At 40.4% G+C, this 14,184-nt stretch overlaps 1 protein-coding gene across 1 annotated transcript in view; it reads left to right on the plus strand.

The window, feature by feature from the left end:
• Window positions 1-13,822, plus strand: part of EPAS1 (endothelial PAS domain protein 1) — a 141,104-nt gene extending 127,282 nt beyond the window's left edge. Inside the window, exons 9-16 of the mRNA XM_038396641.2 lie at window positions 176-384; window positions 737-927; window positions 3,506-3,616; window positions 5,701-6,185; window positions 7,551-7,674; window positions 7,779-7,896; window positions 8,999-9,175; window positions 11,475-13,822. Coding sequence (XP_038252569.1) covers window positions 176-384; window positions 737-927; window positions 3,506-3,616; window positions 5,701-6,185; window positions 7,551-7,674; window positions 7,779-7,896; window positions 8,999-9,175; window positions 11,475-11,626 — 1,567 coding nt within the window. The 3' untranslated portion in view covers window positions 11,627-13,822. The remainder of the gene's footprint in view (window positions 1-175; window positions 385-736; window positions 928-3,505; window positions 3,617-5,700; window positions 6,186-7,550; window positions 7,675-7,778; window positions 7,897-8,998; window positions 9,176-11,474) is intronic.
• The last annotated feature ends 362 nt before the right edge of the window (window positions 13,823-14,184 follow it).

A 14,184-nucleotide genomic window follows, 5' to 3' on the forward strand; every position in this document is an offset into this window, starting at 1 on the left:
GGTGCTCAGCAACTCTGGAAATCAGGCCCTGTTGTCTCACGTTAGGTACCCAAAATTAGTGGCAGTTTTGGAAATGTTGGCCTTTGCCTTTAAAGTTTTAACAGTTTATTAACTGTTTATACACTGACTTTGTTTTAGAGTGCAAAATGTCTAACAGATCTAATTGCCTTGTTAGTGAAATTGAGAAGAATGACATTGTGTTCTCAATGGACCAGACGGAGTCTCTGTTTAAGCCTCACCTGCTGACAATGAATACCATTTTTGATAATGGGGTCCCAGTGACTGAGAAGAGTGACTTCTTGTTCACAAAACTGAAGGAAGAACCGGAGGAGCTTGCTCAGTTGGCACCCACACCAGGAGATGCCATTATTTCTCTGGATTTTGGTTAGTGTTGTAGCAGCATGCAATAAAAAATAACCACAAAATACTTCCTGTTTCAACAAATGCAAAGAACCTCAATGGGACTGATTGTGCTCTCCCGTGCACTTGGGAAAATCCAGTGTGACTCCATAGAAGTCAGAGGCCTCACACCAATGAAAAATTTCTGTGAGCCAGATGACAATCAGGCCTCTTATTTTTTCTTGATTTATACTAAAACCTTAAAATGTGAAACATGCACATGGCAACTGGGCGGTGTTTGCTTATTTATTTATTTATTAAATAGCTGGTAATGTGTCATAGCACAACAGAATTATCAGGCTGAAAGAATGTGTCAATCTTGTTAATATCTGTTCAGGGACACAGAAGTTTGAGGAAGCCTCTATCTACAACAAAGCTGTTGTTTTGACCCTAAACAAACAGTGGCCAGTAGAAGTGAAGACCCATACTCCCCAAGGTGAAAAGCTGACTGTGCCATCATTTACAATGCCTCAAGTTGCACCAGGCAGTAGTACTCCAAGTGCAAGTAGCAACAGCAGCTGTTCAACGGTAAGAAAGACCTTTGAACTGAAAATTAAATGAACTAATCTACAAACTGCAAGGTAAATAAATGGAGTGTGATGTTTTGTATGTAACTCCCATCAACATCACTGGGAGGTACATGTGTACAGTAGTGGTCTCATACTTATGAAATAACCAAGGCAACTATGCATACATTGTATTATATTCGCATTGAACAACATAATGAGGATAATAAATCAGGGCTATCCCCTGCGCTTAATACCAATCCTTTATTTTTTCCCAGCCACCCTCACACTAGTCTTCTCTCATTAAAACATCCTATGTACAGCTGCTAGACCAAGCCACCACTACCTCTAGGTGAATTAGCCAGTAAAAGGCTGCTATAAGATAGCGCAGCCATTATCGATATCCCTTTAACAAAAATCCTGGCATATTACCTTCATTTGTTCATTAGGTAGAAGCTATAGCCATATTTCAGTGGTTCCCAACTTGTACCAGTCCTGACACTTAAGGCTTTTCAGGCTGGTACCATGGATTTCCTCTCCCTCCTTGCTTTGTGCTGGGCATCAGTGAACTGCTGCTGTTTGTCATCCATTCATTTGTGTACTCTCTAACCGAAAACTTTGGTTTGCTCTGAACTAAGCTGGATGGTGCACAACTGAGTGAGAGGCAGTAGGCACTGTGTAGGACACATGAGAGTTTAGTCTGATTAAACTAGCATCATTGCCCCCTAGAAGTTGGAAAGTGCTGACTTAGCATAGCCAGCAGGCCATCCCTGGAGGATGCCCCATTTAATTTGTAAATGCTGGAAGAGGAAAGCTGGAGCCCAGGCTTACCCCTTTCCTCTTCAGAGAGATTTAAGAGGGGATGTCTCACATTGTCGGTTTAAATTTATTTTTACAATATATCTGAAGTCGTAACTCTAGATCCATATGGCAGACCATTTCTATCGTTATTGCATGCAACACTTTACCATTTCTTAGTGATAAAAGTAATAATCTTCTTCAAGTGCTTGCTTGTGTTGATTCTGTTCTAGGTGTGCAGGCACCTACATGTGTGGCCATCAGAGATTTTTTGCCTTAGCGGTACCCAGGGCCTACGGCCAGCTGTGGCGCCCTCTGGAGTTATGGTTGCCAACTTTCTACTTGCACAAAACTGAACACACTCGCCCCGCCTCCTGCTGCGCCCCTCATCCGAGGCCCCGCCCCCCCCTCACTCCACCCCCGTCTCTCTGTTTGGGGTGCAGGAGGGGGATCCAGGCTGGGGGGTGGAGCTGAGGAATTCGGAGTATGGGAGGGGGCTCCAGCTGAAGAAAGGGGTTGGGAGGGGTATGGGCTCTGGACTGGGGGATTCGGAGGGTGGGAGGAGGTTTGAAGCACCTTTACCTGCATGTCTGAGACCTGGTCCCCCCTTTGGGACCTGAATCTTCTGCTGTCCAGACTCATGGGTCCCCCCTTCAAGCACTTGGTTTCCTGCTGCCTCCTGCTTCTCTACTCATGTCAGAGCTGCCCTGTAAGGACAAAGTCCAGCTGCGTCCGCACCTGGCCTTTCTGCCCAAGGTCGTCTCCCAGTTCCACACTGGTCAAGACATTTACTTACCAGTCCTTTGTCCGAAGCCTCATGTGAAGGATGAGGAGCACAGGCTGCATACCTTGGATGTCAGACAGGCGCTGGCCTTCTACACTGGTAGAACAAAGCCATTCCGTAAGTCAATGCGCTTCTTCGTTGCTGTCACGGACGGGATGAAAGGCTGTCCAGTGTCAGCCCTGAGAATCTCATCTTGGATCACGGCCTGCATCCGCTGTAGCTACGAGCTGGTGAAGGTGCCCCTGCCAGTGACCATGATGGTTCATTCGACTAGGGCACAGGCATCATCAGCTGCCTTCCTGGCACAGGTGCTGATCCAAGAGATCTGTCGGGCTGCAACCTAGTCGTCCGTCCACACATTTGCATCATACTACGCGCTGACCCAGGACGCTTGAGACAATGCTGGCTTTGGCAGAGCAGGGCTGCAAGCTGCAAGATTGTGAATTCTGAGCTCACCTCTGTTGATTCTGTTTGTGTGTCACCTAGAATGGAATCGACATGAGCAAGCACTCAAAGTAGAAAAAATGGTTACCAACCTTTCATAACTGTTGTACTTAGAGATGTGTTGCTCGTGTCGATTCCATTACCCACCCTCCTTCCCCTCTGTTGGAGGTATTGGCAAGAAGGAACTGAGAGAGGGTAGGGCTGGTGGCACCTGATATACTGCAGCACGAGCGTGGCACTCCAGAGGGTGCCACAGCCGGCCCTATGGATACCACTAAGGCAAAATCTCTGATGGTCATGCAGGTAGGTGCGCGCACACCTAGAATGGAATGGACATGACCAACACATTTTGAAGAACAACAGTTACGGAAGGTAGGTAACCGTTTTTTCTGTTGGAGAATAGTGTGTGTTTATTAGAGTTGAGTAGAATATTTGGTTTGTGGAGATGCTGTAGACCCAGTCTTGTTTGTTTTGCATAGCATAGTTCATTATTGTACAGCACAGTGCATTGACAGAACCATATCAGAATCAAGTACTGTGATAATCTTGCTGCTTCTTTTTTATTCTCGTACAGCCAAGCAGCCCAGGAGACTATTACAGCTCCTTAGATGAAGATCTTAAGATTGAGGTGATTGAGAAGCTCTTTGCCATGGACACAGAGTCAAAGAACCAGTGCAACTCCCAGGTGAGAGGACAGTAGTATTTTCTTGCCCACAAGCTATGAAACAATTCCCCCATAACCAGTACTATGGATGACCATTCTAGTGTAATACAGGACTTAATTCTCAATGCTGCTCGCAGTTCTCATTCCTCAAGAAGATCCAGAGAGGGTCAGTGTAGCCAAGAAAGAGTATAGAGATGAATGGAAAGCGGGCAAGCTGCAAAGTTTGCTGATTGAGTGCATCTCCTCGAGATCCTTTGCCAGCAGAACTTCATCTGGACTTTAATGTTGCTCTTCTTAGGGGAGGTTATATGATGCAGGGGCTATAATGAGCTCTAGTTCTTTCAGCTACAGCTTAAAAACTAGGTTAATACTTGAGGACTGATCTGTGCACCAATTGAGACAGGCACAGTGGAAATGATCCAAACTTCACCAGTTAGAGCTGCCACTGCTAGAAGTAGACATGCCTGCCATGAGATCAGCTTGCTCTTTGCTGAATTGATCCAGTCAAATGGGTAAACCTAGGAGATTACAGGGAAGATTTTCAAAAGCACATACACAAAAAATGCTTATGCACATACGGATGCCTCCAACTTGCAACAGATAGCCTTGGTTTGCACATGCACATACAGCAGTTGTGAGAGTGTGCAAGTGAATTTTAGACTTAACTACGAAGCAAATCTTTTCATTCATGTTTCATTTGGCATAGACCTATCCCGTTCAATTAAACAGTGAAAAATAGCTTTTCAAAACACTGAATACTGATTCAGACTGGATACAGCTGCAATAGTAACAAGCAATTCCAGCTGGCCTGGTGGACAACCAGGAAAGATGCACCAAGGCGGGGACAGGGAAGTGCACACATCACATGTCACACACACCCCAATGGCAAAATTAGAATAATCACTTTGGACTCCGTCTACTTCCTTCTCCTTTTCCTGGATTCATAACTGATCAAAAAGTGACATGGAAATTGATTGAAAACTGCTTCCAAATAAAGGGCCTGAGACCTCTTTTCAGAGTACTTCTCTCTATGCTTCTGTAGTAACTTTGTGAGCACAGACACTCCCTCTGCTAGTGTTCTAGATAAGAAAAGGCACAGTCCCTGCCCTGGAGAGCTTACAGTCTAGGTTTTGATGTAACAGAGCAGTGACAGCAACAGAGGATGGGTAGGGAAGGAGAGTGAAATGCCAGGCAGGCAAGGGGGAAGGAGGGCAAACATGGTGTGAGAACTGGAGCACAACAGAAATAATTGTTACCAGAAACAATTCAACATCAGTTTGCTCAGATGACTTCAAGGGTGTATGATACCTTTCTGCTCTGCTTGCAGCTCCTCCTCCTGCTGCTGCTGGTCATCTGAGTCCTCCCAGTGGACCTGGGGCCTTTAAGGGCTAGATCTGGGACTATTGCTGTGATGGAAATAGGAGGCGAGGGTGTTGCTGATCTGGGTGGATGGGAAGCATGCTCTCTTCCTGCTTCAAGGTTCAGTTGCTTCTGCATGGAAGATGCAACATTTAGATGCAGTGAGCACCCCCACTGAAAAATATAGAAATGAATGTGTTAATGTCCTGCAAACTGTGTTTAATAGGCCTTTTGTAGTTTTGATACACATTTTCTGTGCAATTAGATTTTGAATAACTTATTTTCCATTAGTCAATAGTGAAGTTGAACTGTGTGCCACACTTAAGCATTGGCAGACAAGTTATTTAAAGCCCAGTGGAACATTTGCTCCAGTTCAACCCACGTTGACCTCCCAAACTGCATTTGGGCATCAGTCTTCAGAAAGTGCTGTGCGTATGGTAGCATGGCTGGTGGGTGTAGTATGATTTTCAGTCCTGCTTCCTGTTTCTCATCTGCCCTGCAACCTTATCCCTGGTGATATCAGAAACAAGTACAGTATATAATTTATGAAATCAGACATTTCAGTATGGAAATTACATGCATCTTTAAATAGGGATCTGCCACTTTCAGTATTTCATTTAAGAAATTAAGGTGACTCTTAGCTATACAACAGGTATAATGATTCTTCAGTCTTAACATTCACTGAAATTTCATCTCCCATGTACACATTAATTGCCATGTGCTTTTTATTATTATTATTTGTACAGACTGATTTCAATGAGCTGGATCTTGAAACCCTGGCTCCTTACATTCCCATGGATGGAGAAGATTTCCAGCTGAGCCCAATCTGCCAAGAAGAACGTCCTCTCCCTGAAAATGCACAAAATACCCAGCAAAGTTTAAGTAGCATGAGTACCATTTTCCAGCCTCTTGCTCCTGCCTCTCAGAATCAGTTCCTCTTGGAGAAATACTGCCAACAGATGTTAAATAAAAATATGAACTCTGGTCATGGACCTCTGTCATCTGTGTCCTTCAACAATGCAAACAAGTCATCACTGCCACCGTACCATGTGCGAGCCAGCACACCACTGGCTTCAATGGTTGGAAGACCAAGCACCCAGTGGCCACCTGATCCACCAGTACAGTATGTTCCTGCTAAATGGAGACTAATGGATAAATACTGTGGGTCCTTAGCAAGTTCCTCATCAGGGCCACCAGTGCACTCTCCCAACATCTCCTTGTATAAGAAAAGGTAAATTTGTCCTAATATGCAAGCTGTTAGGTGTATCTCTCCTTGAGACTTCTGTGCTGCAAACCTTGAAAAAATCTATTTGCCCACTCTACTGGAATAATTTGTTTCGACAGAAAGGAATATTAGGAGCCCAATTCTGCTGTCCTTTGAACAGCTTTGTCCTTCCATTGACTTGAATGGGAGCAGAAGTGGGCTGATTTTCACTATCATCATCAGTGTACTGATGTGTGGATTTGTGAAAGCGTACATGTCTATCACAAAACCATAGAACACTTTTTCAAAGCTGCTTTACTGTACGCAGTGTCAGAAACAGATCTGGTAGGACAAGGAGAAGGATGGCCTAGTGATTACAGGGTAGCCAGAGAGCTGGGTTCAGTTCCCTACTCTGCCGCAGACTTCCTGTGTGACACTGGGCAAGCCTCTGAGCATTTGTTCCCCATCTGTAAAGTGGGGGTAGTAGCACTTCCCTACTTCATAGAGCTGGTGGGAGGACAAATACAGGAAAGATTGATGTGCTCAAGTACTACAGTCATGGGGGCCATATAAATACCATAGGTAAAGAGCTTCAGTAATAGTCTTAAGCATGTTGTTAAACAGGAATCATCCTTAAATTTCAGATTTTCAATACAGCTTATTTACATGTATTACTACTATGATGAGCATAAGGTAAGAACCAGGATAGAAGCACAGTGGTGCAGTTCAGACAGGTCACTTAACTCCTTTGTGTGTCAGATTCCTGATTTGCAACATGGAGATAAAAATACTGGCTGATCTTTGTAAAGCTCTTTGGGACTCACAGATGACAAGTGCTCTAAGTGCTTTAGGGTTGTTAATACTTTTAAAGATGTACAAAATGATGGGTTTCATTTTCTAAAAAAATTTGTAACCATCTCAGGGGTGTGGGCACATGCAGTTTTATACCTGCAGGATCAATTAATTGTATGCAGTTGCTAGTCTTTTTGGCTATGTGACCACAGAGCTATATGTTTGTCCATAAACACTAACATGTGGACCCATAATTGTGCCTGCAAAAATGGAGAGCAGGTTAATCCCCTGTTAAAAATTTGACCTCCTAAATCATACAATTTTTGTTTCATAATCAAGGTTTTGCTTATAGATTGTGAGATAATGGAAGTCTGGTAATTCATTACCTCACAAACACTTCATATTGAAAGTTTCCAGGCATTATGGCAATAAGTATAGTGACTACTGGGTTAACTGTCCAGGAAAAATTCTGCATTTGCAATCTAGCCTGTACCACTGTCCTATGCCAAATGAACCTTAAGGCTTTGAAAGATAATTCAGACACAAATAGTCTTATTTATTTGTAAACTACTCACTCAAGGAAGGGTCTTTTCTTTACAGGTCACTGGACAGTTTTGAGCAACGGGGCATAGATATAAACCCTGCAAGAATTGCTCTTGCCAACAGTTTGAAACTGAAGCGACAGATGGATTATGAAGATCAAACATTTCAACAGCTGAGTGGGGTAATCTGTTATAAGGAATTCAGACACTTCAAACAATGACCATTACAAAAGGGTTTTCATTTTGATTACTTATGTTTGTTTCTGGTTTCTTTATCCAACTGCAGGCAGATTTGTCAATGATTAACCCGTCTCATTTAATGTGGAAAAGGATGAAAATTCTCAAAGGTGAAAATTGTTCACTGGTTACTGAAAAGAAGTCCCTCAGCACAAGTGTCCTTACTGGTAAGACATAAGTTGATTCTATAATGTTTGTTTCTAGATATTATATTAGGACAAAGGGCAGGGACTTTGTTATATTAGGACAGTTTCACTAGAAACAGAGACTCTGTGCAGGAATTATCATACCTGCCATTTTCATTCCAAAAGCAGAAGAACTACCATAAACCAAACGTATAAACCAACAACCATTAATGCAATCAACGGTGTTCTGAGTTGGATTGTCCTGTAAATGAAAGCTTATATATTGTTCTGGGGTTCTCTGTTTCCCAGGGAGCCTGATATGATAGTTCCACTATAACTCAGATTTAGGGTTACTGTGGCCTTTTGGTATTTGCAGTAATTTCCACAGCATCAGAGTTTTCATTTAAAAAGTTTATACCTTCTGGTTGTAAAGATATTCTTCTAAATATGAACCACTGTTGTGCAGTAGGTCCAAGGCCACAGGAAGGCAGCCTAAAGTCAGTGTGATTTCTGTGTTAAGACATCAACTTAGTGTGCAGTATTAAAATTTGGGATCAAATATTCCAATTCTTCTTCTCCCCACTTAGGACAGTCAGAATAGAATGGCCTGCTGTGTTATACAACCCATCCCTTTTATATGCAGCATCATTTATTCACAGCTAGGTTAGGAGTAGGTTTAGCCAGTCAAGGGTTCTGAAGAAAGAACCCTCAAGTGCTGGTAATGATGAATGGTCAAAATAAGGTGGTTATCTAAACTTACTGTAGATTTCTGAATAAATTCTTATTAGGAAGAAACAAATCATTTCAGCTACACTATGTGTATAAATAATTCAATGAGCACATTAATCCTTTAAGTGAAAAAAGATTGAATCTAGCCTCCTGATCTTAAGCTCTCTCACAAAATGGCCACACTCATTTGGCACAGTGATGTAATCTCTGCTCCAGGGAGGCTGTGACTTACTAACCAGTGAAGGTGGTCTGCCATAGCTTTTAAGCAGTGTGGTAAAGTTTGCCACTTATACTTTCATTTACTATAGTCAAGGACTCTGGGATGCTCAATCCTGGCATTTGTGCTCCCAGAAGATATGTTGGCACACTGACACAGAAGCCATTTTTAAAAACCAATTGTCACATTTAATTTTAGATGAGTTTATTCGTAACTCACAGAGAGGTCTGAGCCAACCAATGAACCAACTGCAGCCGCGACAGCAGCAATCCTCCTGTGGAAGCCCTGGTGATCATCAGAAAGCAGCATTTCCCCCTCAGTTTTTCAGTTCCCATTATCAGAACTTCAATGTTCAACCAGCTCATAAAAAGTCAGGTAAGGCGCTATCACAGACAAATGAGAAAATAGCTTTACTCTTTGGTTTCAATACAGATATGAGGACTGATGACTTACAAAGGGGAGTTAAAAGAAAAGGAGGACTTGTGGCACTTTAGAGACTAACAAATTTATTTGAGCATAAGCTTTCGTGAGCTACAGCTCACTTCATCAGATGCACAATAAACTTCAGCCCAAATCAGTATAATTCATATTATACTGAAGTGATGAAATTCTGAATGTATGTATACATTTATATCTAGTTTGACAGTTTGTGTATAAATCCCACAAACGTGTGTCTCTAGGCCATATCTTAGGCACAAACTTTCACACTTCATATAAATTCAACGTAGTGTTTTGTTTTGTCTCTCTCTCTGCGCATATATATGTGGGTGTGTGTGTACATTTAATATGAACATCTATATTGCACACACTATCAATCCAACATTTCAATAGCACCCATCAGCACAGTCTGAACAGTAAGCCCCATGCATATATGTATTTATATCAAATTCTTCCTCCCAGAAAATGAGTTATATGTGATCCAACCCAGCAACTTTGTCCCTTGTGGTGAAGCTTAAGTTAAATGGAGATCGAACCAGGGAACTCTGTCTGAACTGGCAGCTCAGAATCCTCCCATCAGATTGTAGCATAGAAACTGCCAAAATAGCCATTTCTCGAATGCCATCAACCAGGCCTGATTTTAGTCAGTGTATCCATATTGTTGCAGACCCACTAGTCATGCACTAGCTCTCCCTTGCTAGCCTGAACCTTATTCCTCTTCTGTGTGGCCATGTAAGCCTGGGCAGTTGGTCCCTGGTGGTTCTACGGCATTTAGAGCATTCCAACCCCAGGGAAGCAGGAGAGAAGGAGCTAACCCTTGAAAAGCATTAATTTAAAATATCCAAAGTTGAAAACATAAATGGCCATGCATTGGTGTCTGTATCCTTGAGAAGCCATGAGTGGATATTCTTCAAAATAACAGGTTTCAGAGTAGCAGCCGTGTTAGTCTGTATCCGCAAAAAGAAACAGTACTTGTGGCACCTTAGAGACTAACAAATGTATTTGAGCATAAACTTTCGTGAGCTACAGCTCACTTCATCAGAGGCATGCATCCGATGAAATGAGCTGTAGCTCACGAAACTTTATGCTCAAATAAATTTGTTAATCTCTAAGGTGACATAAGTACTCCTTTTCTTTCTTCAAAATAAGCGTCCAAAGGCATAACTGTCAATGGATACCTATATAGATTTAGGCAAGGGGTAAGTAAGCCTCATTCATTCCTCTAAAATTATACCTCACTAACATCAGATAGAGCCATTTTTCCTTTTATAAGGACTGTTGTTTAGAAAATGTATTAAAATATATCTGCTAAAATAACAGCCTTACAATGCCTTACTGGTGCATGCTTCACTGTTCAACAGGCGTATTAAATGACATTATAGCAGTTCACTTTTCTGACTCTAGTGAAAAACTTCCTAAACAAATTTAACAAGAATTTAAAAAAAAAATAGTCAACAGTGAGTGCAGAAAACTTGTCCACTATTGCCTTTTCCCAGCACGCAGTACTGTCTTTGTCCTCTTTATATCAACTTGTATCTGAATTCTCTCCTTCATTTTTTACTGTCCTTTCCTCCATATACTTAGACTTTGTAACCTTGATCTCAACAAAATCTGATGCCCACCATTAATCTTGGTAAATAAAGGAATAAAAGTTGAAATGACAGCACAACCTTAAATATGATTATCACAGTTCTTTTGCATAGTTATAAATGTAGCAACTGTGTAACTTCAGAGTGATTTTATGTTTGACAGCTTGTGCATACATTTTCCCCTTCAACTGAAAGTGTGAACAAACACCTTACTACAACAGCCCGATCACAGAAGTGAGTCATAGTTCAGCAGATGTAGATTTGACTTTATTTTATGGTCCTTTCTTAAGAAAAAAATTAAAGGAGGTACATGACTGCAATTGGTGCTAATTCAGAAAACTATGTGGTTTACTACAGGTTTCCTGTTTTGAACTAGAATGATTTCCCCTTTTAAAAAAATCTAAATGACAAGGAAGAGAAAACATGTTTCATGTCTAGCTAAAATTTCAACATGTGAGATTATTCTCAGTTTTAAAACGTGATTGGCATATATAGATTTGAACTGGAAGATGTAATGCTGTTTTCAGGTGCCTGAATGCTCTAGAATACCAAAGAAAGCTAAATGAGGGAAAAGGTGACCTTCCGCACTCTGGTTAGATAGGCATCATTCATGAGTTTACCTTTTTTCTTTAACCCTCTTATTTCAGGTGTGACAAGTCGTCTGCTTGGGCAATCTTATGAACCCTATTTGTTGCCTGAATTGACCAGATATGACTGTGAGGTGAATGTCCCTGTTTTGGGCAGTTCTACACTTCTGCAAGGATGTGATTTGCTCAGAGCTCTTGACCAGGCAACCTGAGTAACCTTGCAATATTCCTTGGCCTATACTGTTCAAAACAGCTTCAGTTTTTAAATATATTTTTTCAAGTAGACAATTTCTAATACCCAATACACTTTTACAAGATTTTACTTATGTATTGAACTTGTCCACGTTACCAAATAGCGGCCTTTTTGAAATTACTCACTTTATTATTCTTATTGAAAATATACATCTACTGTATTTTTCTCTATTTTAATAAAAGTGTTCTTTAGAAAATGCATATGATTTCCCATTCTGCCTGACTTGTAATTTATATTCTCTGGCATTTTCTTCAGTACTCATGCTAAGAAACCTGTGGTGTAAATGTCTCTCTAATACTTTTGGCTCCTGTACTGCAAAGATGGATTTTTATTGCCAAAGATAAATGAAAACAAACAAAAAAAATCTGTTCTCCAGCCACAGTTTGTGTTGACCTTCTAAATTAAAATTCTCCATGCCCCTACTGTGTTTGTAGTCTATTTCCCAGCACTAATCATATTGTAAATTTAACATCTTTTGGAAAAAAATAAAAAAACCTCACACCACGACTTTTTCTAATTTTCTCCCCCTAAATCAGATACTATTTGTTGAAAGAAATGTGAAGGGTGAACTGCAGAGTTTGTGGATATCTGCGAAAGTTGCACAGTGTAGCTTTTTTTCCTAACGTGGGCTAGATCCTCAGCTGCTGAAACTGGTGTCGCTCTATTGCTGTATAGAGAGCTACATTGACATATTCTAGCAGAGGCTCTGCACCTATGTCTTCATTTGTGATGGGGTTTCATGGTTTTTTTTGTGGGGGGGTGTTATTTCTTTTTTTTTCTTTTCTTACACAAAATGTAACTGAATTTTTGGAACTTCTGTTTGGGTTATTATGTATTGGTACTTTTGTTATGGCTAAGACATAGAACCAGAACCATACTCACTTTTTACTAGAGCTGGTAACACTCGTTATGGGGTTGCCAATATTGCAGGACTGTCAGGATTTGTCCAAAAGCCAGTACTAACACTGCTAATTACCAATTAAATTGACCTTTTTTGTGTGTGCATTTTATACGCTAGATAGCAACATAATCCACACTCATGAAACATTAAAAATAAAAATTAAAATAGTATTTCCCTTTGCTTACTTATTATTAAGTTAACATCTTATTTTTACTAGGGTAAGAGTGTTGGGCTGGGAGGGTTTTCGTCATTATTTTAGCTTTCCTTGTATTGTTGATAGCCTTTCTAGTGCACATAATCTTACAGTATGTCATTATAAGGCAATCTGACATCTTCAGAACCACCAAAAAAACAACTCTTGTTATCATGAATTTATTTAAAGGGCAAGGATTCAGTTTTGTTCCTGGAAACCTCTTTGCCTTTGCTGGAAAATAAGTATAAGTATTGCTTTGTAAAGTCTAGCTGTTCAGTGGAAAATGAAGAAAGGAAGGGCAAGGACCAAATGCACGATAGCAGACATGTGAGGACAAACTATTTCCTCTTCCCTAACTAACAGATCCTCCACTGATGAAAATCAGTGCCAGTTTACACCAGCTGAAAATCTGGCCCATAAAATTGTCCCCAAACTCAAAGCCATTCTACTCAGACTTCCAACTCCACTGAAGTCTATGTTCTATCAAATCCCTTTGTACTATGCACTAACATTTGCAGGTAGGGAGCATTGCGTTCATTGAGCACTTCAGAGTTCATTGTGTTTAAGTGATACTTAACCTTATGGTCTTACACACTGAAAAAATAATTGAAAACCTTTTCTGTTGGTACATTTTAAAAAAGTTATTAGTGACCCTCAGTACCTTCAAGAACATTTTACCAAAAATAAGTTACTTTTAAAAGGAATCTATTGCTAAGTGAAGAAAAAAAACATTCAAAAGTGTAAGCATCTGATGATACTTAGCAAAGCAGCTTGACAAATCTGCAGTGGTAATGACTTGAGTGCTTGAAGGGTTAATGACACTTAAATATTGCTCTTTTATTTTGTTTGTTTGTGTAGTTTCAGCATTAAAGATGTTATACCATAACAGTTTACTAGACACTCAAATATTCCATGCTTAATATTAACCAAATGTAGCATCATTATTTTATGATCTATATTTCTGAATTCTTATTGACAATATAATGACTGTATGGGAACTTTAACTTGATAAGGAAATGTATTTTGACACTGATACCTTATTAAAGTATACTGATCCTAAATTCCTTGTGACTCTTGTTTGCTATGAATTTGTCATTTGATGTATTATTGTAAAACAAAGTATTTATTAAATTATTTATAGAAAATGAAGGTTTGCATTGATCTTTAAAAGCTTGAAAGAAAAACAAAAGCTACCCATATTTAAAAACTAGAAAAGAATATTAGAGCAACATCAACCAAAGGCATAAAGACACAGGGTTGTATTATCAACCTTTCCATTCATTAACTTCAGTGGATCCTGGACCAGCCCTCAGCATTCAGAGGAAAAAAGAAAAGGAGTACTTGTGGCACCTTAGAGACTAACAGATTTATTTGAGCATAAGCACTTCATCAGATGAAGTGAGCTGAAGCTCACGAAAGCTTA

This window comes from Dermochelys coriacea, chromosome 3 (assembly GCF_009764565.3).
Source record: "Dermochelys coriacea isolate rDerCor1 chromosome 3, rDerCor1.pri.v4, whole genome shotgun sequence".
Taxonomy (NCBI): Eukaryota; Metazoa; Chordata; order Testudines; family Dermochelyidae; genus Dermochelys; species Dermochelys coriacea.